This window comes from Heterodontus francisci, chromosome 17 (assembly GCF_036365525.1).
Source record: "Heterodontus francisci isolate sHetFra1 chromosome 17, sHetFra1.hap1, whole genome shotgun sequence".
In the NCBI taxonomy this organism is placed as follows: Eukaryota; Metazoa; Chordata; class Chondrichthyes; order Heterodontiformes; family Heterodontidae; genus Heterodontus; species Heterodontus francisci.
Genome location: NC_090387.1, coordinates 48,067,765 through 48,093,652, shown reverse-complemented (window position 1 = coordinate 48,093,652; position 25,888 = coordinate 48,067,765). Strand labels below are relative to the sequence as shown.

The 25,888-nt window shown below is 45.8% G+C and overlaps 1 protein-coding gene across 1 annotated transcript in view; it reads right to left on the bottom strand.

The window, feature by feature from the left end:
• Positions 1-473: 473 nt before the first annotated feature.
• lonp2 (lon peptidase 2, peroxisomal) overlaps positions 474-25,888 on the bottom strand; it is a 140,731-nt gene continuing 115,316 nt past the window's right edge. The window contains exons 12-15 of the mRNA XM_068049383.1: positions 13,832-13,971; positions 7,193-7,400; positions 3,980-4,170; positions 474-1,231 (exon numbers count right to left, since the gene is read on the bottom strand). Coding sequence (XP_067905484.1) covers positions 1,010-1,231; positions 3,980-4,170; positions 7,193-7,400; positions 13,832-13,971 — 761 coding nt within the window. The 3' untranslated portion in view covers positions 474-1,009. The remainder of the gene's footprint in view (positions 1,232-3,979; positions 4,171-7,192; positions 7,401-13,831; positions 13,972-25,888) is intronic.

Genomic DNA, 25,888 nt, shown 5'->3' with positions numbered 1-25,888 from the left:
TAGTTTGCAGATTAAAATACCATCCAACAGGAAGCTAATTATGACAATGTCTGTGTAAGAGCTGTTTTTCTATGGTTAAGTGTCCTGCTGTTGTCCCTGCACTGTATCAGAACTACTCCGTTACTCTTTATGCTGCTGCTGAGAAGAGCAGCAGCAGTAACGACAACCTCAATGCTAGTTACTTTCTTTTCAGAATCGTAAGAAAGCAACAGCTCCATTATATTTGTACAGCAATGATTGTCTTTAATTTTTGGTTTTGATTTTGTTCATATTTTCTTCTGAATAAACTTTGGCTTGAAATTGTGATCACTAAGGAAATCACTAGAACTACATTTGAAATGGTGCTTTCCATAGTTCCCAAGGAATTTAAAATAATATCCAGCCTAAAACACATCCTCCTCCCTTAAAATAAAGTTGTGGGTAATGGTTTTACTGCAAATTTGTTTGGACAGAAGAAACAAAGCATGACTAAGTTAGATTATAATATTTTATGCCAACATTACAGATATCAGCACTTAACGGTTAAAGATCATCACTTCATACATTAGTTAAGTTTTTAATATCAGATCCATCATCATTGTTGCTGGGCACAGTTCAAAATACATTTCTTGACTGTATAATTTCCATTGCATCATACATGACACAATGTGATGCCAATTGTGCTAACCCTATTTAAAAAGATTTTTGGAAAAACAGACAATGCATTTATAACATTTTTTTTCATTTTATATTATTCTCTACTTCCAGGCCATATGCCATTCCCTGTTGAAAAGGCCTAACTCAGTCAGCTCAACAGTTAGCCACTAGGCAATATATATTGTAGCCCAAAACAATTCCTTTGACAACATAGCACAGTTCAGGAATCTGTGGGTGCAAGCATGCATCCTACCACTCTGCCACATAGTACAAATCAAGTACAATAATCTCTTGGGAAATTATATGTTAGTTGCATTATACAACTTGCATTAATGGTAAGCCTACAACAGAACAGATTTAAGTAGAAAAGATCTTAGAGTTTACTATTCAAAATACTATGTCTTGTTTCAGCTGGAAATCCTCCGTCAAATGCAGCATTAAGTACATCATCCAAGCAAAAAGCAGTTACAAAATCCAGATCCTCTCTCATGTTGGCAGGAATCTCATCTAGGTCCTTCTCATTTCGTTTTGGTAAAATAACTCTCTTCAGACCAGCTCTGTGTGCAGCCAGAACTTTATCCTTTATTCCACCCACCTATTAGAAAACAGAAATTAAAAACATTTAGTAGGATAATATCTATATTTATAGAAAGGTAGATTCCTGCTCCTCCAAAAAGCTCAATCATAGATTTAAGAGTAATGTATCATACAAGTAGTACTGGCAATAACACTCCCTCTTTATAAGACATAATTATATAAAACTTTTAGGGTAAGACACCAGAGCAACCTGATATTAGGTACTGTCTCCCTTACAGATTGATATGCAGTTATGACAGCATGAAGGACCAGATGGGAACAGTGAAAAACACTTCTGCAAGGAGTGGTGCTAAAGATGCAGAGGTATTGATTGAAGAAGTTAAATCCTAAATTAGAAAATGCTGCACCTGAATGTAACCTGTTTGGGCAAAGGAAACAAAACTACCATCACCACAGAAAAAAATAATTATTTACCAATTAACACTTCTCTGTATCTTCTGAGATTATGTACAATCAGACTGGAGAGAGACTGAATTCTCTTGTTCAAAATGTAATACATTTTACACTTTTCAAAGGATTTGCCTTTCTTTTTCCTGTACACCTTTGTATTCAGCATTATCTGACCTCATTGAGTTTGCAAACTGCTATGCCTCGATCCATTCCCCTAAGTATCAGGCCATGTACCAAGAAATTGTACAATACTTTACTAACCTTCTCCTTCTCCTCCAGCTCTCTCAAGAAAGTGCCCAGTCGCTGGATGTCCCAATCTCAGCTAGTCAACTCCAGATAGTAGTTAAAAATCTTTCAATTTGAAAATGCTGCAACTGCTATTTTTTTTTCCAACAAGATCCTATGTTCCTGCTGAAACTGCTCCACAATGTTATTCTCACAATAACCTTCTGAGATACGTTCAAGGCAGCATCAATCACAAATACATAAAAAAAGGATCCCCATTCAGTGTTCATTATAGATTCATATTTCTCTACTCAATGCTGGCTATGATTCTGGTTTCCAGACTAGAAGAGGACATCCCTGGGCTGGTCCATATATGCTTAAGGGACAATAGCATGTGGTTATTCAACACTCTAGTAATGTCAATACGACGACCTTACAATGCTAAAAGGTATTCAGCCAGTGGCTCGACACCATCCAGGACAAAGCAGAATGCTTGATAGGTACCCCATCCACCACCTTAACCATTCACTACCTCCATTACCAGCTGTAGTGTGTACCATTTACAAGATGCATTGCAGCAACTCACCAAGGCTCCTTCAATAGTATCTTCCAAATCTGTGACCTCTACTACCTGGAACATGGACAGCACTATCTGCAAGTTCCCCTCCAAGACACCCTGACTTGGAACTATAATCACCATTCCTTCTCTGTTGCGGTTCAAAATCCTGGAACTTTCTCCCTAACAGCATTTTGGAAGTACCTACACCACGTAGACTGAAGCTGTTCAAGAAGGCGACTCACCACCACCTTCTCAATTGCAACTAGGGATGAACAATAAATGCTGGCCTTGCCAGCAAGGCTCACAGCCCACAATATAAATAAGAGGTATTCCAGTTGCACATATGTTTATCTCGCGCTCTTTTTTTTAAAGAACCTAAGTAACCTTTTCGTCAAAAATCATGTACTTTCCCATAGCAATTGAGGAGTTGCCCAGAAATTATTTTATATTTTTGGTAGGTAGCAAACATGTGCTGCCAGAACTATAATACTGCTGTTCAAAATTTGTTGTCCTCCATATGTCAAAGAAAAGGTAAGCCATCCAACCAGGAAGTCAAATGGACGCCTAGCTTTTTAAGCAATCTCACAGTTGATACCATGACATTTTGCCTTGTCACGTCTCCATTTGTCTCATTGCCTTCTGTTCTTTGTATTAATTGCAGAACCACAGCTGCAGAAGTAGCATTATGAATAGAGGGCCAAAGGCTAAACAGATGGGAGTTTAAAAGTGCTGTTGTAAGTGACCCAAGGGAGAGTTTATTACAGTGCCAGACAACGAAGAAAATGGGGTTGGTAAAGATCATAAGGAAGTGGTCGGAGTAGAGAGGCCACGTGAGTTGGCAAGGTTGAAAAGGTGGCCATGAATATAGGCAGGAGGGTTTATATAGAGGGAGAGTTTAAAAGATGACAGGAGGGTACTGAAATCTTTGGAAAGAGGATGTGAGTTGAAATGAACGTTGAAATCACTAAGGATGAACAACTGCCCAGTGCAGAGGGAAGAAACGAGGGAGGATATTCCAGTCAGAAACTCAGGATGTAGCTTAGGGAGATGATTGAGAATGATGATATTAAATGAGTGGGGAAAGAGGTGGAATAAAGTGAAGTGCTCAAAAAGTGGAGAAGGGACCATGGTGTGATAAGGGTCACACCTCCATCATGGTAGTTTGGCAGGCTAGTAAGTGATAAGTATTGTCAGGTAGTAAGGGGCAAGACATTGAGTGCATATCTAGTAAATATTTAATAAAAACTAAAAAATAATTCTAAAATATTCATTGGCAAGCAAGATGCAATGCCTAATCTAGACTAATTTGAAGGCTAGCTTCCCCTGACATCTAACACAACAGACTTTCACAAGATAAAGAACTACAATGTGATAAATCAGACTGAATTGGAGCTACAACTAATCTAATTAATGTAATTGCTAATACTTGAATAAAGAAAAATGAAAATATATGCATTTCTTAAAGTTAATCTAGTTTATATATTAAAAACTGCTTAAATTATCTCAATATTGTGCATAATGTAATGTGATTGAGAATTAAGGGTAATTTTCTTCAGAAATGCAAACACTTACTGGCAGAACAAGGCCTCGTAGTGTTATTTCGCCTGTCATAGCTACATCAGAACGTACTAAATGGCCACTGAACAGAGAGGCAAGACAGGTTACTATAGTGACACCAGCAGATGGTCCATCTTTTGTAACAGCCCCAGCTGGAAAGTGTAGATGTATATCTGTGTTGTCAAGAAGATCAAAGCTTCCACCAGCTAAATGGGGAGAGAAAAGTTTCCATAGTTATAATTACAAAAGCATCTTACTCCCATATTAAACCACATGCACTTTTTTGTAGAATAAATTTCTGCAGATAGATAAATTGAAAAGTTAATTTCATACAGAAAATTCTCATATAACCAATGCTTCCATACTTTTCTATCTGGGAACCCTTGCAAATAGTGACACAAACCTGGGGACGCCCTGTTTTATCTACTGAAAAAATAATCAACTACCCAACTAGCAAAACCTAAGTAGGTAGGTGAACCTACATCATAAATTTGGCAAGGTGTAGTTATCCATAAAATCCTGCACTCTCAATATTACCCCCCAATTCAAATGTTCTGATTATTTGACCTTTTACGCACTATATTCCTACTTTTTTGCTTAATTGGTGCTATTAGACAATTCAACCTTTTTTTGCACAGGTGTAAATTCATACAAGAAGTGTTTGAAAAATATGTCACTTACGCAGTTTCCCCTCCACCAACAAATTTCACTTTGGGCAATATATATCCCTCTGTCAACATCACTAAAGTAATTATCACATTGCTGTTTGTGAGACCTTGCTGTGCATTAAATGATTGCCACATTTTCTTACATTAGCACAGCGACTACACAAATATTTAAGAGCAAAATACTGCGAATGTTAGAACTCTGAAATGAGAACAGAAAGTGCCAGACATACTCAGCAGGTTTGGTAGCATCTGTGTCAAGAAACAGAGTTAACGTTTCAGGTCTGTGACCTTTCATCAGAACTGGCAAAAGTTAGAAATGTAACTGTCTTTGTGCAAGTGAAAGGCGGGCCGGGGGGGGGGGGGGGGGGGGGGAGTTGGTGGGGGCGCGGACAGACGGTGTGAAGAACAACGAAAGGGCAGATCTGTGATATGACGGAGGGCAGGAGAGATTAAATAACAAAGATGACAGGGAATAGAAGGCAAATGGAATGTTAAGTAGTTGTAGTAAAAGACAAAGCATTTGTCCACAGAGGGTGCTAATGGCAGAATAATGAACAGCTCGGTCCAAAAGAAAAAAACATGAAAAACAAGTTTAAGACTAGCACATGGTTAAAAAAATAAAAACATATGAAAATAATAAATAAATAATGGGGCCCATGGTCTGGAATTATTGAACTCAATATTGAGTCTGGAAGGTTGTACAGTGCCTAATCGGAAGATGAAGTGCTGTTCCTCAACCTTGCGTTGAGCTTCGGTGGAACACCGTAGCAGGATGAGGACAGAAATGTCGGTGGGAGAGCAGGCTGGTGAATTAAAATGGCAAGCAACCGGAAGCTCAGGGTCATGCTTGCGGACCGAAAGAGGTGTTCTGCAAAGTGGTCACTCAATCTGCGCGTTTGGTCTTCCCAATGTAGAGGATACTGCATTGTGAGCAGTGAACATGGTATACTAAATTGAAAGTACAACAAGTAAATCGCTGCTTCACCTGGAAAGTGTTTGGGGCCTTGAATGGTGAGGAGAGAGGAGGTAAAACGGCAGGTATTACACCTCCTGCAATTGCATGGGAAGGTACCATGGGATGGGGAAGAGGTGTCAGTGGTGATGGAGGAGTGGACCAGGGTGTAACAGAGGGGACAGTCCCTTCGGAATGCTGACACAAGTATTTCATTTGCTGTAAAGTGCTTTGGGGCATCAGGAGGTCATGAACGCGTTATATAAATGCAAGTTCCTTCTTTTTTCTTTATAGCCTGGTCCAGAACTCAAGAATTTTGTTACATTCTTCAGTAAGTTTAAATTCTACACAGAGAACTAATATAACCTTCCAAACACGTGACCTCTACCACCTAGAAGTTCAAGGGCAGAAAGTTCCTGGGAACACCACCACCTGAAAGTTCCCCTCCAAGCCACACACCATCCTGACTTGGAACTATATCACCGTTCCTTCACTGTCACTGGGTCAAAATCCTGGGACTCCCTTCCTAACAGCATCATGTACCTGCACCAGATGGGCTGCAGCGGTTCAAGAAGGCAGCTCACCACCACCTTCTCAAGGGCAATTAGGGATGGGCAATAAATGCTGGCTTAGCCAGCGACGCCCACATCCCATGAACAAAAAAAAAATTGGAATATGATTGTAATAGATTAAAGGAAGCAATTCCACTACCAGTGCAATCTACAGATTTCCCTCCTAATTCTCTCAGGACTATAAAGATCCACTTTCAACTGAAAAATATAGTAATTTCATACAAACCTTTAAATTAGAGTGCAATGTTCAGTATGTTTCTCTTGACAAAGAAGGAAAAAATAGGAAAGTAAAGCTTTTGAAAAAATAAGCTGACTCCACATTCTGTTGTGCAAGGATGTTATATTGACCAAATGGAGCATGACACAAATAAATGAAACAAGGCAAAAACCTCAGTGGGATGAGAAGTTAATCATCATGACTGCAGAACTCAATCAAATCTTTAAACTATGCTGGTCGTAAGCATGCATGGTTGAGTGTACTTCAGTAATATGCAAAAAATGTTTCTGGTATTCTGCAATAGTTAATGATGGTGTGCCCCGAACTTGAGCTAAATTTGAACAAGATTAGATTCTTGATGAATCCCACTATGTGTAAACATGACTAGCTGTTAGAAGCAGAATACTTTAGTTAGGGTATATGTAAATGTTTATAACATCATGAATCTTATTTGGAGAAATTTAATCAGCTAGAAAAGAGGAAAGGTCGATAAAGGTCTGTATCTCTCTGCTTCAATCAATCAAAAATCTAAATAACATTTTTGCTAGCCATAATGAACACTGTTTCAGCTAGGCTGGACGAGGTCAATTTAGCAACTGAGGCGCTATTTTTGATGCTAAGAAAGCCTACTTCCAGGTTTCCAAATGCTAAATATTACTGTTAAACCTTGTATTAGAAGATGCTTAAATCAGTGTACTCTGTATGTGTACAAGATTTATTTAGCCTCTTGTAGAATTATGAAAGGAATTAGCTATCAGCAGACATTTGCTGAAATTATTATAATGCAGCTATTCTCATTACATAGTTTATTTTATATACCATTTGTTAAGTGGTACTTCTTTGCATTGCTACGCAGCCAACTTATTGCAAGATGGGCCGATTCCTTCATAACATCCCCTAATTGCCCTGTTAGAGTCAGCTGACCCTCTCCTTCCATTCGGCTTGCTTCCACAAACATGATCTCACCACCTAATGGTGTCCAAGCCAGGCCTATTGCCACCCCAGGCTGGCTCAGGCGCTGGGATACCTGTGTAACAAAAGAGGAATAAATATTATGTTTTATTAATGGATTTCATTCATTTATTTCCAGAAAGATTAAAACTTTAAAAACATGCTTGAGTAGCCTTCCAATGGTTAAGCTGTTGATTGCACTGCCTTGAGTGGAATTGCACCATGCAGGTTAGAAAGGGTCAGGCCTAATGCCTGATCTGTACTGCTGAGATTATGGTAAGAGTGCTATAATTTCTTTAGTGCCCTTTGGCAGGAAAGAGAAAAGAAAATCAGACAAGATCACTGTCTAATGATACATGCTGTAAAGTGGAGATGTTGGACATTAGGTAAGAACTGATTCAATATGGCTGTGACATCTGTAGGATCAAATAGACTTCCCGCGCACAGCCAGGGTAAAGCGCCAGAGGAAACCTAAGTTGCTGTTGAAGAAATAATTCACAGCCAGCCAAAATGGGCATCCTAAACCAATATTTTAAAAGGTTTTTTTTGAAACAAAGGATTTTTCCATTTGAATCACTCGATTTCTGAAGCAGAACTGACCCGAACAGCTGTTTTATACATCAGCATTATTGTGTTATTTTGAATAAAGCAGGTGGACCAGGGTTCTAGGGATCACATGAAACAAACTAAAAGGTACATAATCAAGCAGACTGTGCACTAGGTATGAACTAATAAGTCAAACAGATAATCATCCACCCAGGAGAAGTGTCTCATCTAAAAAAATGGATTATATTATGCATCAACATATGTTCATTTAGATATTCAGAGAAGGGATCTTTTCAGAAGAAATTTAAACCTCTAATAGCAAATGTCGCTGTTTCTGGTCCAAAAAGACTCCGTGCATGTGACTTCAACATAGAAGAGTTTTATTTGAATCAAAGTAAGAACAATTAAACTGACCATTTTTATTTTCTGGGTTGTACAATGCATCCTCATTTAAAAACAAGCTCATCAGTGCTTCAACAGATACACATCTATAGTCAGTTTCCCCTCCACCCCCCCCTCCCCCCCGCCAAATAGTTGTTCCCGTTGGATGAATACTGCAGAATGCAGTACAAGAGCACAGATTTGCTGAAATGAATGCTTTATGTGTGTATTCTAGACCAGTTTAAAGAAAAAACAAAACTTCAAAATTATTTCATATCACCTCTAGATATTTAAGAATAACTTCAAATTTGTAATAGTTTTTCCTCTTTGGTTTAACAGTTTCTGGGAGTTTTATTTGGTGGTTAAACCTATTGCAAAGTAATAAAATGCTTCTTGATGTTATTAGCTCTGCAGTTAATACCTTATTACAGAAAGGGAGGACACATGATAATTAGGAATATGGAAAGTGTTTACCGCATATTTTTTGATTATAACGTGATTAGAGGTTGGCCATCATCCTACACTAGTTGAAGAACAAAAATAAACCCAACCCATCCCTACTCAGGTAAAGCTGGAATCTAGTATTATCTATCCCAGCCCATAGTGAAGCTTCCTAGCATTACAACCTCCAGAATGACCCTCTGGTCAGTCTGAAGTCACATCCCTCACCACCTCCAAACCATTGTTTGTAATGTAACTTTTCTAGGACACCCCCACAATCAGTATCATGAAGCAGCTTAGGAGGGTGCTACTTTACTCAAGTGGATCCATAACCTTGATAAAATTTATTTTTTTTGAACTGAAGAAATATCCAGTAAAAGTGTAATTTTCTTCTATTAAAAAGAACTAGTACTTTGTGCAAAAAATACTTTTTCACTTTTATTTCCCTAAGCCATCCAGCATTACTAGTTTAGAGAGGCATCTGTGTCTGGCATTCTGCCAATGATGTTCTTGAACTGGCCACTAGAATTGACTGGGCTCCTCACCTTCTGCTCTCACTAAAAGTGCCTGACTCCTGTTTACTGCTTTTTGACAGAGCAACGCAGCTCCAAAATAATCTCTTCTGGGTGTTCTTGTGCATGAAACACAAAAGGTTAGCATACAGGTGCAGCAAGTAATTAGGAAGGCAAATGGAATTTTGGCCTTTATTGCTAGGGGGTTAGAGTTTAGAAATAGGGAAGTCTTGTTACAACAGTACAGGGTGTTGGTGAGGCCACACCTGGAGTACTGCGTACAGTTTTGGTCCCTGTATTTAAAGAAGGATATACTAGCATTGGAGGCAGTTCAGAAAAGGTTCACTAGGCTGATTCATGGGATGAAGGGGTTGTCTTATCAAGAACAGCTAAACAGGTTAAGCCTTCATTCATTGGAGTTTAGAAGAATGAGAGGTGACCTTATAGAAACATATAAGATTTTAAGGGGGCTTGACAGGGTAGATGTTGAGAAGATGTTTCCACTAGTGGGGGAATCTCGAACTAGGGGACATAGTTACAGAATAAGGGGGCACACATTTAAAACTGAGATGCGAAGGAATTTCTTCTCTCAGAGGGTGGTGAATCTCTGGAATTGTCTGCCTCAGAGAGTTGTGGAGGCTAGGTCACTAAATTTATTTAAGGAGGAGGTAGATAGATTTTTGAAATCACGGGGAGTCGAGGGTAATGTGGAGCAGGCCCAAAAGAGGAGTTGAGGCCTGGGACAGATCAGATCAGATCAGGCTTGAGGAGCTGAATGGCCTACTCCTGCTCCTATTTCTTATGCTCTTATGTTCTCACCCCTTGTCCAATCTCTTCCCACCTACATCCATGACTCTTCCGATGCCCTCCATCACTTTAACCGTTTCCTGGCCCCAACTGTCTCCTTTTCACCATGGACACCCAATCCCTCTATACCTCCATTCCCCACCAGAACAGTTTGAGAGCTCTCCACTTCTTCCGTGAACGGAGGCCCAACCAGTCCCCATCCACCACCACCCTCCTTCGCCTAGCTGAACTTTGAACAACTTCTCCTTCAACTCCACTCACTTGCTCCAAATAAAAGGCGTTACTATGGGTACCCACATGGGCCCTAGTGGTGGCTGCCTTTTTGTGAGACATGTGGAACATTCTTTTTTCCAATCCTACTGAGGCCTCTTTCCTCACCTTTTATTTACGTTACACCATTGAATGTATTGATGCTGTTCCTGCTCGTGCCCTGGAACTGGAAAATATCATTGACTTTGCTTCCAATTTCCACCGTTCTCTCACCTTCGTATGGTCCATCTCTGACTCTTTCATTCCCTTCCCTTCCTTGACTTCTCTATCTCCACTTCTGGGGATGGGCTATCAACCAATATTCACTATAAGCCCATTGACTCCCACAGCTACTTTAAATATACTTCCTCACACCCCACTTCCTGTATAGACCTTATTCCATTCTTCCAGTTTATCAGTCTCAGCTGCATCTGTTCGGACGGTGCAACCTTCCATACTAATGCTTCCGTTATGTCTTCCTTTTACCTCAACCGAGGATTCCCCCCACCCCCCCAACACCTGTTGACAGAGCCCTCGACTGTTTCTATTCTAATTCATATGCTACTGCTCTCACCCCTCTCCCTCCTTCCCTGAACAACACTGGGGTTTCCCTTGTCCTTACTTTCCACCCCATCAGCCACCACATTCAACGGATCATCCTCCACCAGTTACACTACCTCCAGCACGATGCCACCATCAAACACATCTGCCCCTCCACTCCCCTTTCAGCATTCCGAGGGGACCATTTCTTCCTCAGTCACCAACACTCCCTCACTTTCCTTTGGCAACTTTCCACGCAAGTGCAGGAGATGCAACACCTGCCCTTTTACCTCCTCCTGTACACTGTCCAAGACCTCAAACACTCCTTCCAAGTGAAACTGCAATTTATTTATACTTGTTTCAATTTAGTATACTGAATTCACTGCTCACAATGTGGTTCCTTTGCACTGGGGAGTCCAAATGCAGATTGGGTGACCACTTTGCAGAACACCTCCCTTCAGTCCCCAAGCATGACCCCAAGTTTCCAGTCACATGCCATTTTAATTCTCCACTTTGCACCCACTGTCCTTGGCCTGCTGCAGTATTTAATGCAAGTTCAAGGAACAGCACCTGATCTTTTGACTGGGCACTTTACAGGCTTCTGGACTCAACAGTGAGTACAACAATTTTAGATGATAACTGCTGCCACCAATTTGCTTCATGTTTCTATGTTGGTTTGTTTTCCTCTTACTTCCTTTACTTCGTGTACTGACAGCGGCTATTCAGGATCCTGTTAGTCACACCTCCTCTAGACACATCTTTCATTTCTTTACTTGTCCCATTACCACTCCTTTTGACCTTGCACCATGAAACCTTTTGTCATTTAACCTCTGCTGCCCTATCATCGATTTTCCCTTTTGCTCTTCTTCCCACCTTTCCCACCTCTCATTTGCTCAAAACCTATTACATTTCTGATTTTTCCCAGTTCTGATGAAAGGTCACAGACCTAATGTGTTAACTCTGTTTATCTCTCCACAGATGCCGCCAGACCTGCTGAGTATTTCCAGCATTTTCTGTTTTTATTTCAGATTTCCAGCGTCTGCAATATTTTGCTTTTGTGTTACCTTAAGATAGTTTGTTTTGAAGCTAATTGCGCATTAAAGTATTTAAATATGAAGAGAGATGAAGTCATCAGTTCTTTAATAAATTACATTGCATTTAATTAAATCCTTCCATGAATATACCTCGGTGGTACGTGTGCCACTCATCTGATTCTACTAAGTGGACTCGCCAAATCCTAATACTGATCCAAGTCAGAGATCATGGGGTAGTGTAAAATGGACAGTAAAGGCACAGCCTACCTACTACACTCTCAGCCCGATATTCAAGTATATTTAAGTTAACATAACTGAATACCATGCGGTTTGTATAACATGCAGTGGATACAATACCACCCGTCTCACACAACCGCCCAAAACAAATTTCTACCCCAATCTCGTCTGGTGGGTTTTGGTAACCTGGCTTCTCTTTGTCACCTTAAATGTGATATTAGCAGGAATCTTCATGAAAGACCAAATGAGATCATAAATAATTCCATAAGCTAAATGGTGTCTTAATAAAAACAGATGATCTTGAATTGTTTTCTATTTTCACTCCTTCTGCCAGAAAGTTTACAGACATGCTGTCAGCTAACTAAATTTGCACTTTCTCAAAGCCAAAAATGTAACCTGGATCAAAACAACCTTAAGCTTAACATGACTGTTCTCTGTATTCACTCTAACAAAATGCTCCAGAAAGATCCAATGTTTGCAGTTTTTAAAATCTTAGTACCTGTGTGTTCCGAACATGGATACTGTATCACAGTGCTCATGCGCTGCAGCATACGATTTGAATGTAAGACTTTGTTGTATTATGGACGAGTGCACTGTTTTTCCAGTTCCACTTCTCCACAAGTCACAACATATTTTAAAATTTTTTCCCAGTTACCGATATGATCAAGCATAGACTCTATTTTTATCCCAGAATAAAATACACCAACCAGGTTTCTTTACTAAACAGCAAAATTATCAGTTTATTATAAAACAAGTCTTATCCAGTAACGAAGCAAAGCGTAAACACACAGATTGAAATATAAAAGTTCCCTTTTTTACCTTAGGCCCCTCACACACATGCATATATACTGGTTAATTGAAAAAATAAAGAGATTTACTCTTTAGAGCTCTATTACAAAAAGAAACAGACAAAAAGAATACTTTAGCCAGATGCTTGCTAAGTGAAAAAAAAAGAAAAGATATGGAAAGATGTCAGACGTCCTTTGTTTTGCTGTGGCGTCCCAAGTACGTTAGACGGTTGTCACTGGGATCTTCCTAGAACAGTTCTTGTCTAGCGACACTGAAGATCAGTTTGGGCAGGGTTTCCAGGAAAATGCAGCAACTGTTTCAGTCGGTTTCTTACACTTGCACTTGCACTTACACTTGCTTCTCAAAGAGATGGAAAACCGGCACGGTTTTCAAAGAGCTGGAACAGACTGAGTTGGGGTTTTGTTCGCTTGGCAAGTTTTCTCCAACTGTCTTTTTAACACTGTCCAAAGCGAAACCAAAAACATCTCAGGAGCAAGCCTCCTGACCCCTATAAATCTTGACCTATCACTTCTTTGTAAACATTTTTCCCCAAGTCAAAAAAACCCCTGCTGGGTAATTATCTGAAAACAGATACCTCCCAGTAACTGTTGTTTACAAGCTTAGTTCAAAAGAACTTCTGATGACCTCTTTTTAAAAAATAAACCAAAGTTCCAGTATCTATGGAATCTTTTTTCAGTTTTAAAACATAAATTCTCATAATTTAACAAAAAAATGGAAGCACTCATAACAAAACCTGACCAAAAATGTATCAATTTAACTGCAGTATCATAATCTGATTTAGTTAGCATCAGAACTAAAAAAAGTATTCTGTAGAACAAATGTAATTTACATGCACAAAGTTTGTTACTGATTTTCACTCATATTCTGACAATAAACAATTTACAGATTCTTTGCTTTAGAAATATTTTCCAAAACCTACTAAAATAATAAAACCATAAATTCAAACTTACCTCCATTTCATAGATAGGGGGTCCCAGAATGTCTTTCAGTGCATGCCGATCAATCACAATTGGCATTTCAGGAGGCAATGCAAGGTCAGTTGTGTCAGTGATGGATTCATCTTTGGTCGCCTCAGGGACACTCTCTTTTCCTATAACAAAGAAAAAAAATAAGTTAGCACTTTTATAAAGGCATCACCTTCATCAGCTTGCTATAAATATGCATTTTTCAGCACCACAGAAGTCAAAACATGCTGAATGATTTTAAAAAATCAAGGGGGAAAAATTGGTAATGTCTGAAAACGGGCACAGGAATCGCGATGTGCGATTTATCCACACCGGTTTGACGCAAGCAGCTTGTCTTCCTCTGTGTTGCGTCTACTCAATCTCCCTGCAATGCTACAGGCAAAGGGGGAAGGTAACTAACTACAGCACCCACGACTGAGTCCGAGCAGAATCCCTGAAGTCATCACATGCAACACCACTCCTTGCAGACTTCACCAACTTTAAATAGCAGCAAGGAACTCACAACACTTCCACAAACTCAGCAAGAGCCAATAAAAATATTGCGACTAACCTGAACTTTAAGTAGCACTAGTGAGGGTCCTTGCTGCTGCTTAACGCACGCTCAGCTGTATGTGTTTCAGAGATAGAGTTGGCTGGAGTGCTGAGGTTCAAGATGACACTGCTACAGTCAGATCAGTATTACATGCTGACTGACATCACATTCTTCATACTTCTGGCGCGTGCTCCTAATGCCCATGCTAATGCCCTCACCAAAAGGGCATCCAGTACTAACTGCACTGGAAGTGTATGCGCGTGGCATGGATGCCATTTTGCACCCAAAATTGTATCTGTAGCACTGAAAATATGGGGGCTATGAAGCCAAATTCTGCAGACCAAGAATTTAGGGAGGATCACAGTGTTAAGGGAAGGAACTCTGAAACATTTATAAAAGAGCAATGCTTCACTGGACGTCTATTAGACAGAACATTGCTGCAAGGAGAAAAGTATTTCCTAATGTACACCTCTTAAGTAAATATAGTACAAAGAATAGATTTATTCTGTACTTGTGTAAATATTCTCTCAATTAAATTTCTAATTAGTAGGCACTTAACATATAATCTATATCGGCATGTGACCCTGGATGGGTGCAGCTCCAACAACACTCAAGAAGCTCGACACCATCCAGGACAAAGCAGCCCGCTTGATTGGCACCCCATCTACAAACATTCACTCCCTCCACCACCGACGCACAGTGGCAGCAGTGTGTACCGTCTACAAGATGCACTGCAGCAATGCACCAAGGCTCCTTAGACAGCACCTTCCAAACCTGCGACCTCTACCAACTAGAAGGACAAGGGCAGCAAATACATGGGAACACCACCACCTGCAAGTTCCCCTCCAAGTCACACACCATCCTGACTTGGAACTATATCGCCGTTCCTTTACTGTCGCTGGGTCAAAATCCTGGAACTCCCTTCCTAACAGCACTGTGGGTATACCTACCCCAAATGGACTGCAGCGGTTCAAGAAGGCAGCTCACCACCACCTTCTCAAGGGCAATTAGGGATGGGCAATAAATGCTGGCCTGGCCAGCATCGCCCACATCCCATGAATGAATTAAAAAAAAGTTTGCATATTACAAACCTCTGTCAGAAGGCTTATGATCAGGATCAGATTCAGCTACATAACAGGTGTGCTTCTGCCACTCCTAGGTTATAATTAGTTGGGTATATGATAGGTGCAACCCATATATAGAAATGAAAATGATAAATGGGATAAAATTAGTTTTTCCCAATATATTTTTACAAAATCTAAGCTTTGTGTGGGAGGTCAATTTCATGGGGTGGGGGGATGAGCAATGTCCTAAAGCCTCAGGTCTGAGTCATAATAAGTACAAATACTATATGGATTGCTAAAGTTCTTTACAGCTCTTAATGAGATGCATTAGACTCACACTACTCATAAGGCCATTTTTATTATCTAATATGTCAACAGAATACTGTTGAGGCCTATTTGTGGGAAAATCACTTTTACTTCTGTATCACTATGATTTGAAAGCAATTTAAATATCCTGCATTAAGCATAAATACCCAAATCAACTTCTAATACTCTGAAATGTATACTCTTGACGAATATATAACTCCTGTAGTCTGATTCTGTGCTGTATAACTCTATGACTCTAAATGAAGCTCTGCTGCAAAAAAAAACTTCTCCATCACCTTCACACGTCAGTTGTCTCAACTTGGCTCAGTTGGTGGCACACTTGCTTCACAGTCATAAGACTGTGGATTTGACACCATTCAAGCACACAATCTAAGCTGGCACTGCAGTACAACACAGAAGGTGTTTTGCATTGTCAGAGATGCTGCCCTTCAAATTAAATATTAAGCTGAGGCTCTGCCAGTTCAAGTGGATATTAAAGATCCTACAGCACTACTTAAAGAGCAAGGGGTTGTCCCAGTATGTTGGCCATCACTTCTCCTTCAACCAACCACCAATATCAAAAGTAGTTTAAGTGGTTATTCATCACATTGATGTTTGTGAAATCTTGCTACTGCACCTGTCTACATAACAGTCATGCTACTTCAAAAAAATCACATTTCTGAGATATAAGAAATGCAAAATTCTTTGTATATATCTGAAGTTATTTTCTTGTGCCGTTCATTCGACCAACAGCTCATTCAGCTAAAGGAAAAAATATATAGTTGATAAGAACAGGTGCCCAGTCCTGAGATTTCAATATTAATGCAAAGTGGGTCATGCTTCTGTTCTTTTCTTGCAATTCCTTTGAAACTGTTTGATATCCAATTATATTGTATGAGAGTAAAGTTACAAAAAAACTAGGGTGTTTCCATAAGAAGACACTATATTCTTGTCTAAGGCAAAGATATAAGTTTATGTTTCTGAAAGAAAGATGTCATCCTACAGAGTAAAACATACAATGATTTTTTTGTCCTCGGTATGTTAGCAACTCTGGCAAGGCCACATTTATTGTCCAACCCGAGCTGCCCTGTGAAAATAGTGGTGGGTCTTCTCCTTGGACTGCTGTAGTCTTTGTGGTGATGGTGCTCCCATGAAGATGTCGAATCGAGAAATCCAAGCCATTGACAGAGAAGTGATGAAAGAATGGCATTAAATGTACGAGTAAAGATGCTGTGTAACTTCAAGTGGAAATTGGAAGTGATGATGTTCTTATGACATGGTTGTTCTAATCCTTCTCTAATTTATCTAACTTCCCCTGAAATGCATTTATGCTATTCACCCCAACTTCTCCATATGGTAGTAAGTTCCACATTCTAACCAGTCTCTGGGTAAATAAATTCCTCCTGAATTCCTTACTGGATTTATTAGTGATATAAATATTATCTTATATTTATGACCCTATTTTTGAACTGCCCACTCGTGGAAACTATATACCTGATTGCACAGGGAGGTGGTGGCATAGTGGTAATGTCACTGGACTAGTAATCCAGATTCCTAGGCTAAGGCTCTGGGGACATGGGTTCAAATTTTACCACAACAGATGGTGAAATTTGAATTTAATTAATAAATCTGGAATTTTTTTTAAAAAGCTAGTCTAATGGTGACCATGAAACCATTGTCGATTGTTGTAAAAACCTATCTGGTTCACTAATATCCTTTAGGGAAGAAAATCTGTGCTTTCGTTACCTGGTCTGGCCTACATGTGACTCCAGACCAACAGCAATGTGGTCGACTCTTAACTGCCCTCTGAAGTGGCCTAGCATGCCACTCGGTTGTCAACAGGGATGGGCAACATCCCATGAAAGAACAAAGAATAAAAAAATCCCTTCATATTTTTAAAGACCTCAATCAGATCACCTCGCTAGAGTAAAAAGCCTTAGCCTCTTCAATCGTTTCTGATAATTATAACCTCTTATTTATTATATCAACTGTGTTATTTATTTATACCTCTCCAGTCCCCTATACCCTTTTTGTAATAGGAAGCTCAGATATGTTCACAGAATTCCAAGTGTGGTCTAACCAAGGTTCAATATAAGTTTAACATAACTTCTCTGTTTTTCAGTTCTATTGCTCTAGATCAGGGTTGTGCAACATACGGCCCGCAGGCCAGCAGAGGCCCGCCAAAGGTTTCCATCCGGCCAGCGGATGTAAACTGTACCCGGGGCCGTTCCTCAACCTCACCGGGGGTCTGTGACTGGAGGTGAGAAATTTCCCATTGTCGTCTTCTTGCAGAACAGCTTTTTATAAACATCGCACTGTCAGTTTCTTTTCTTTTCACAGCTGTGAAGCTGACAGCACAATGTTTTTAAACAAACTGACCAACCACAAAGCTGCTGTGCTGAGCACTCCCGCAACCCGCAACTGTCAGAGAGAGAGAGAGAGGAGAAAAACAGAGAGAGGGGAGCAAAACGAGAGAGAGAGAGAGAGGGGGGGGGGGAAACAAGGGAGGGGGGGAAATAAAGAGAGAGAGAGGGGAAAGAGAGAGAGAGGGGAAAGAGAGAGAGAAGGGGAAAAAGAGAGAGAAGGGGAAAAAGAGAGAGAAGGGGAAAAAGAGAGAGAAGGGGAACAAAGAGAGAGAAGGGGAACAAAGAGAGAGAGGGGAACAAAGAGAGAGAGGGGAACAAAGAGAGAGAGGGGAACAAAGAGAGAGAGAGGAACAAAGAGAGAGAGGAACAAAGAGAGAGAGAGGGCAACGGGGGGGGGGAAACAAAGAGAGAGAGGAGAACAGAGAGAGGGGGAACAAAGAGAGAGAGGGGGAACATGGGGGGGGGGACAAAAGGAGACAGGGGGAACAAAGAGAGAGAGAGGGGATCAGAGAGAGATAGAGAGGAACAAAGAGAGAGATGGAGAGGGGGAACAAAGAGAGAGATGGAGAGGGGAAACAAAGAGAGTGAGGGGGAACAAAGAGGGGGAACAAAAAGAGAGGAAAACAAAGCGAGAGAGAAAGGAAAACAAAGAGAGAGAGAGAGAGAGAAAGGAAAACAAAGAGAGAGAGAAAGGAAAACAAAGAGAGAGAATGGGGGAAACAGAAAGAGAGGGGAGGAAACAGAAAGAGAGGGGGGAGGAAACAGAGAGGAGGGAGGAAACAGAGAGGAGAGAGGAAACACAGAGAGAGGGATAAAAACACAGAGACAGGGAGGAAACACAGAGACAGGGAGGAAACACAGAGAGAGAGGGAGGAAACACAGAGAGAGAGGGAGGAAACACAGAGAGAGAGGGAGGAAACACAGAGAGAGAGGGAGGAAACACAGAGAGAGAGGGAGGAAACACAGAGAGAGAGGGAGGAAACACAGAGAGAGAGGGAGGAAACACAGAGAGAGAGGGAGGAAACACAGAGAGAGAGGGAGGAAACACAGAGAGAGGGGGGGACAGAGAGGGGGGGGAGACAGAGAGAGAGGGGGAGAGACAGAGGGGGGGGGGGGAGACAGAGAGAGAGGGGGAGAGACAGACAGAGGGGGAGAGACAGACAGAGGGGGAGAGACAGACAGAGGGGGGGAGACAGAGAGGGGGGGAGACAGAGAGGGGGGGAGACAGAGAGGGGGGGAGACAGAGAGGGGGGGAGACAGAGAGGGGGGGGAGACAGAGAGGGGGGGAGACAGAGAGGGGGGGAGACAGAGAGGGGGGGGGAGACAGAGAGGGGGGGAGACAGAGAGGGGGGGAGACAGAGAGGGGGGGAGACGGGGGGGAGGGAGACAGGGGGGGGGAGACGGGGGGGGGGGAGACGGGGGGGGGAGACGGGGGGGGGAGACGGGGGGGGGAGACAGGGGGGGGGAGACAGGGGGGGGGAGACAGGGGGGGGGAGACAGGGGGGGGGAGACAGGGGGGGGGAGACAGGGGGGGGGAGACAGGGGGGGGGAGACAGGGGGGGAGACAGGGGGGGGAGACAGGGGGGGGAGACAGGGGGGGAGACAGGGGGGGGGGAGACAGGGGGGGGGAGACAGGGGGGGGGAGACAGGGGGGGGAGACAGGGGGGGGAGACAGGGGGGGGGAGACAGGGGGGGGGAGACAGGGGGGGGAGACAGAGAGTGGGGGGAGAGAGAGAGGGGGGGAAACAGAGACGGGGGGAAACAGAGACGGGGGGGAACAGAGACGGGGGGGAACAGAGACGGGGGGGGAACAGAGACGGGGGGGGGGGGAACAGAGACGGGGGGGGGGGAACAGAGACGGGGGGGGGAACAGAGACGGGGGGGGGGAACAGAGACGGGGGGGGTGGAACAGACACGGGGGGGGGGGTGGAACAGACACGGGGGGGGGGAAACAGACACGGGGGGGGGGGGAAACAGACACGGGGGGGGGGGAAACAGACACGGGGGGGGGGGGAAACAGACACGGGGGGGGGGGGGAAACAGACACGGGGGGGGGGGAAACAGACACGGGGGGGGGGGAAACAGACACGGGGGGGGGGGAAACAGACACGGGGGGGGGGAAACAGACACGGGGGGGGGAAACAGACACGGGGGGGGGGAAACAGACACGGGGGGGGGGGGGAAACAGACACGGGGGGGGGGGGGGAAACAGACACGGGGGGGGGGGGAAACAGACACGGGGGGGGGGGGAAACAGACACGGGGGGGGGGGAAACAGACACGGGGGGGGGGAAACAGACACGGGGGGGGGGAAACAGACACGGGGGGGGGAAACAGACACGGGGGGGGGAAACAGAGACGGGGGGGGGGAACAGACACGGGGGGGGGGAACAGACACGGGGGGGGTGGAACAGACACGGGGGGGGGGGTGGAACAGACACGGGGGGGGGGAAACAGACACGGGGGGGGGGGGGAAACAGACACGGGGGGGGGGGGGAAACAGACACGGGGGGGGGAAACAGACACGGGGGGGGGAAACAGACACGGGGGGGGGGAAACAGACACGGGGGGGGGGAAACAGACACGGGGGGGGGAAAACAGACACGGGGGGGGGGAAACAGACACGGGGGGGGGGAAACAGACACGGGGGGGGGGGAAACAGACACGGGGGGGGGGGGAAACAGACACGGGGGGGGGGAAACAGACACGGGGGGGGGGGAAACAGACACGGGGGGGGGGAAACAGACACGGGGGGGGGGAAACAGACACGGGGGGGGGGAAACAGACACGGGGGGGGGGGGGAAACAGACACGGGGGGGGGAAACAGACACGGGGGGGGGGAAACAGACACGGGGGGGGGGAAACAGACACGGGGGGGGGGAAACAGACACGGGGGGGAAACAGACACGGGGGGGGGAAACAGACACGGGGGGGGGGGAAACAGACACGGGGGGGGGAAACAGACACGGGGGGGGGAAACAGACACGGGGGGGGGAAACAGACACGGGGGGGGGAAACAGACACGGGGGGGGGGAAACAGACACGGGGGGGGGGAAACAGACACGGGGGGGGGAAACAGACACGGGGGGGGGGAAAACAGACACGGGGGGGGGGGAAAACAGACACGGGGGGGGGGAAACAGACACGGGGGGGGGGGGGAAACAGACACGGGGGGGGGGGGAAACAGACACGGGGGGGGGGGGAAACAGAGACGGGGGGGGGAAACAGAGACGGGGGGGGGAAACAGAGACGGGGGGGGGAAACAGAGACCGGGGGGGGGAAACAGAGACCGGGGGGGGGGGAAACAGAGACCAGGGGGGGGGGAAACAGAGACCGGGGGGGGGGAAACAGAGACCGGGGGGGGGGGGGAAACAGAGACCGGGGGGGGGGGAAACAGAGACCGGGGGGGGGGGAAACAGAGACCGGGGGGGGGGGGAAACAGAGACCGGGGGGGGGGAAACAGAGACCGGGGGGGGGGGAAACAGAGACCGGGGGGGGGGGGAAACAGAGACCGGGGGGGGGGGAAACAGAGACCGGGGGGGGGGGGGAACAGAGACGGGTGGAACAGAGAGGGGGGGGAACAGAGAGGGGGGGAACAGAGACAGGAGGACCAGAGAGGGGGGGAACAGAAAGGGGCATTAAAGAGAGAGGGGGGCAGCAAAGAGAGAGGGGGCAACAAAGAGTGAGAGGGGAGCAACAAAGAGAGAGGGGGGAGCAACAAAGAGAGAGGGGGGGAGCAACAAAGAGAGAGGGGGGAGCAACAAAGAGAGAGGGGGGAGCAACAAAGAGAGAGGGGGGAGCAACAAAGAGAGAGGGGGGCAACAATGAGAGAGGGGGGCAACAATGAGAGAGGGGGGCAACAATGAGAGAGGGGGGCAACAAAGAGAGAGGGAGGCAACAAAGAGAGAGGGGGGCAACAAAGAGAGAGGGGGGCAACCAAAGAGAGAGGCGGGCAACCAAAGAGAGAGGGGGTAACAGAGAGCGGGGCAACAAAGAGGGAGAGCGGGGCAACAAAGCGGGAGAGTGGGGCAACAAATGGGGGGGGAACAAAGAGACAGTGGGGGAAACAAAGAGAGAGCAGGGGGAAAGAGAGGGGAAACAATGACAGGGGGGTAAACAGAGAGAGGGGGAAATCAGAGAGAGGGGGAAACAGAGAGGGGGGAAACAGAGAGGGGGGGAAACAGAGAGGGGGGGGAAACAGAGAGGGGGGGAAACAGAGAGGGGGGGAAACAGAGAGGGGGGGAAGAGAACGAGGTGAAAACAGAGAGGGGGGAAACAGAGAGGGGGGGGGAAAACAGAGAGGGGGGGAACAGAGAGGGGGGGGAAAACAGAGAGGTGGGGAAAACAGAGAGGGGGGAAAACAGAGAGGGGGGGAAAACAGAGAGGGGGGGGAAAACAGAGAGGGGGGGGAAACAGAGAGGGGGGGGGAAACAGAGAGGGGGGGGAAAACAGAGAGGGGGGGAAACAGAGAGGGGGGGAAAACAGAGAGGGGGGGAAACAGAGAGGGGGGGAAACAGAGAGGGGGGAAAACAGAGAGGGGGAAAACAGAGAGGGGGGGAAAACAGAGAGGGGGGGAAAACAGAGAGGGGGGGAAAACAGAGAGGGGGGGAAAACAGAGAGGGGGGGAAAACAGAGAGGGGGGGAAAACAGAGAGGGGGGGAAAGAGAGAGGGGGGAAAACAGAGAGAGGGGGAAAACAGAGAGAGGGGCAACATAGAGAGAGGGGAACAGAGATAGAAACATAGAAAGAGTAGGCCATTCGGCCCTTCGAGCCTGCATAGCCATTCAATACGATCATGGCTGATCCTCCAAACTCAGTACCCTGTTCCCGCTTTCTCCCTGTATCCCTTGATACCTTTAGCACTAAGAACTATATCTAACTATTTGTTGAATATATTTAATGACTTTCCCTCTACTGCTTTCTGTGGTACAGAACTCCACAAGTTCACAACTCTCTGGGTGAAGAAATCCCTCCTCATCTCAGTCCTAAATGGCTTACCCCTTATCCTTAGACTGTGACCCCTGGTCCTGGACTCCCCCACCATCGGGAATACCCTTCGTGCATCTAGTCTGTCCAGTCCTGTTCGAATTTTGTAGGTTTCTATGGGATCCCCTCTCATTCTTCTAAACTCTTGCGAATACAAGCCTAATCGACCCAATCTCTCTTCATATGTCAGTCCTGCCATCCCAGGAATCAGTCTGGTGAACCTTCGCTGCACTCCCTCTGTAGCAAGAACATCCTTCCTCAGATAAGGAGACCAAAACTGCACACAATACTCCAGATGCAGTCTCAACAAGGCCTTGTATAATTGCAGCAAGACATCCTTGCTCCTGTACTCGAATCCTCTCACTATGAAGGCCAACATACCATTTGCTTTCTTAACTGCCTGCTGCACCTGCATGCTTACTTTCAGTGACTGGTGCACAAGGACACCCAGGTCTCGCAGCACCTTCCCCTTTCCAAATCTATCGCCGTTCAGATAATAATCTGCCTTTCTGTTTTTGCCACCAAATTGGATAACCTCACATTTATCCACATTATACTGCATCTGCCATGTATTTGCCCACTCACTCAACCTGTCCAAATCACACTGGAGCTTCTCTGCATCCTTCTCACAGCTCACACTCCCACCCATCTTTGTATCGTCTGCAAGCCTGCACATATTACATTTAATTCCCTCATCTATATCAATATATATTGTGAATAGCTGGGGTCCCAGCACTGATCCCTGCGGTACCCCACTAGTCACTGCCTGCCACTCAGAAAAAGACCCGTTTATTCCTACTCTTTGTTCTCTATCCATGTCAGTACCTTATCCCCAATTCCACGTGCTTTAATTTTGCATGCTAATCTCTTATGTGGGACCTTATCGAAAGCCTTCTGAAAGTCCAAATACACCACATCCACTGGTTCTCCCTTATCTATTCTACTAGTTACATCGTCAAAAAATTCCAGTAGATTTGTCAAGCATGATTTCCCTTTTGTAAGTCCATGTTGACTTTGTCCGATCCTGTCATTGTTTTCCGTGCTCTGCTATTACATCTTTTAGAAATGGACCCTAGCATTTTCCCCACTACTGAGAGTGAGGAGGGAACATAGACTGAGGAAGGAACAAAAAGAGATGGGGAACAGAGAGGGTGGGGGTAGATACAGAGCAAGGACGACACAGAGCAGGGGGAAGGACACAGGTGGGGGGGGGGGGAAGGACATGGTGAGGGGGGAGGGGAAGGACACGAGGGGAGTAGGATGCAGGGGAGGGGGGAAAGGACAAAGGGGGTCAAAAGACAGGGCAGGGGGGTGCGGGGGGTCAAAAGACAGGGCAGGGGGGTGCGGAAGGTCACGGGGGGGGAAGGATGGAGGGAAGGGGGGAGGACACAAAGGGGGGGGGGGAAGGACACGGAGGGCAGCGGGGGGAAGGACACGGAGGGCAGCGGGGGGAAGGACACGGAGGGCAGCGGGGGGGAAGGACACGGAGGGCAGCGGGGGGGAAGGACACGGAGGGCAGCGGGGGGGAAGGACACGGAGGGCAGCGGGGGGGAAGGACACGGAGGGCAGCGGGGGGGAAGGACACGGAGGGCAGCGGGGGGGAAGGACACGGAGGGCAGCGGGGGGGAAGGACACGGAGGGGAGCAGGGGGAAGGACATGGAGGGGAGTGGGGGGGGGGGTGTAGGACACGGTGGGGGGGGGGGAGGTAAAGGACACGGGGGGAGGGAGGAAGGATGGGGGGAGGGAGGAAGGACACAGAGGGGAGGGGGGAAGGACACAGAGGGGAGGGGGGGAAGGACACGGAGGGGAGGGGGGGAAGGACACGGAGGGGAGGGGGGGAAGGACACGGAGGGGAGGGGGGGAAGGACACGGAGGGGAGGGGGGAAGGACACGGGGGGGAGGGGGGAAGGATAAGGGGGAACACGGGGGGATGGGGGCAAGGACACGGGGGGAGGGAGCAAGGACATGGGGGGAGGGGGGGAGGAAAGGTACACAGTGGTTGGGGGGGTGGGGGAGGACACGGGGGGGGGGGGAGAAGGACACGGTGGGGAGAAGGACACGGGGGGAGGGGGAGGTTACGGGTGGGGGGGGGGGAGGACACGGGGTTGGGGGGGGAGGGCATGGGGTGGGGGGGGAAGGACACGGGGGGAGGTGGGGAATTGACATGGGAGGGGGAGGACACGGTGGGGGGTGCGAGCGACACATTGCGGGTGGGGAACACCATGGCTGGGGGGGGACGACACACAGAGGGGGAAACACAGGGAGATAGGGAGAGACAGAGAGAGAGATCAAGATATCTCCTGACAAATGGATATCTATCCAGAATACTCCGCATCCCTACAAGTGTGCGGACAGACATTGACTACTTGTGCAAGCAAAAAGTTGCCAGGTATCACACTAATTCCATATCCAGCATAGTGACGAGAAAGTAAGTCTCATTTAAAGCTTCTTCACAAGAATTCCCATTTGTTGTTGTTTTGGTTAATAGTAAGATAACTTTTAAATGCCTTTATCTTACCGAAATTCTCACCGGCTCCCCATGTAAGACAAAAATTGTAATGTGGTCCCCCACGCAAAAAGGTTGAACAACCATGCTCTAGATGATCATAGAAACATAGAAAATAGGAGCAGCTGTGGGCCATTTGGCCCTTCGAGCCTGCTCCGCCATTCATTATGATCATGGCTGATCATCCAACTCAGTACCCTGTTCCCACTTTCGCCCATACCCTTTGATCCCTTTAGACCCAAGAGCTATATCTAACTCCTTTTTGAAAACATACAATGTTTT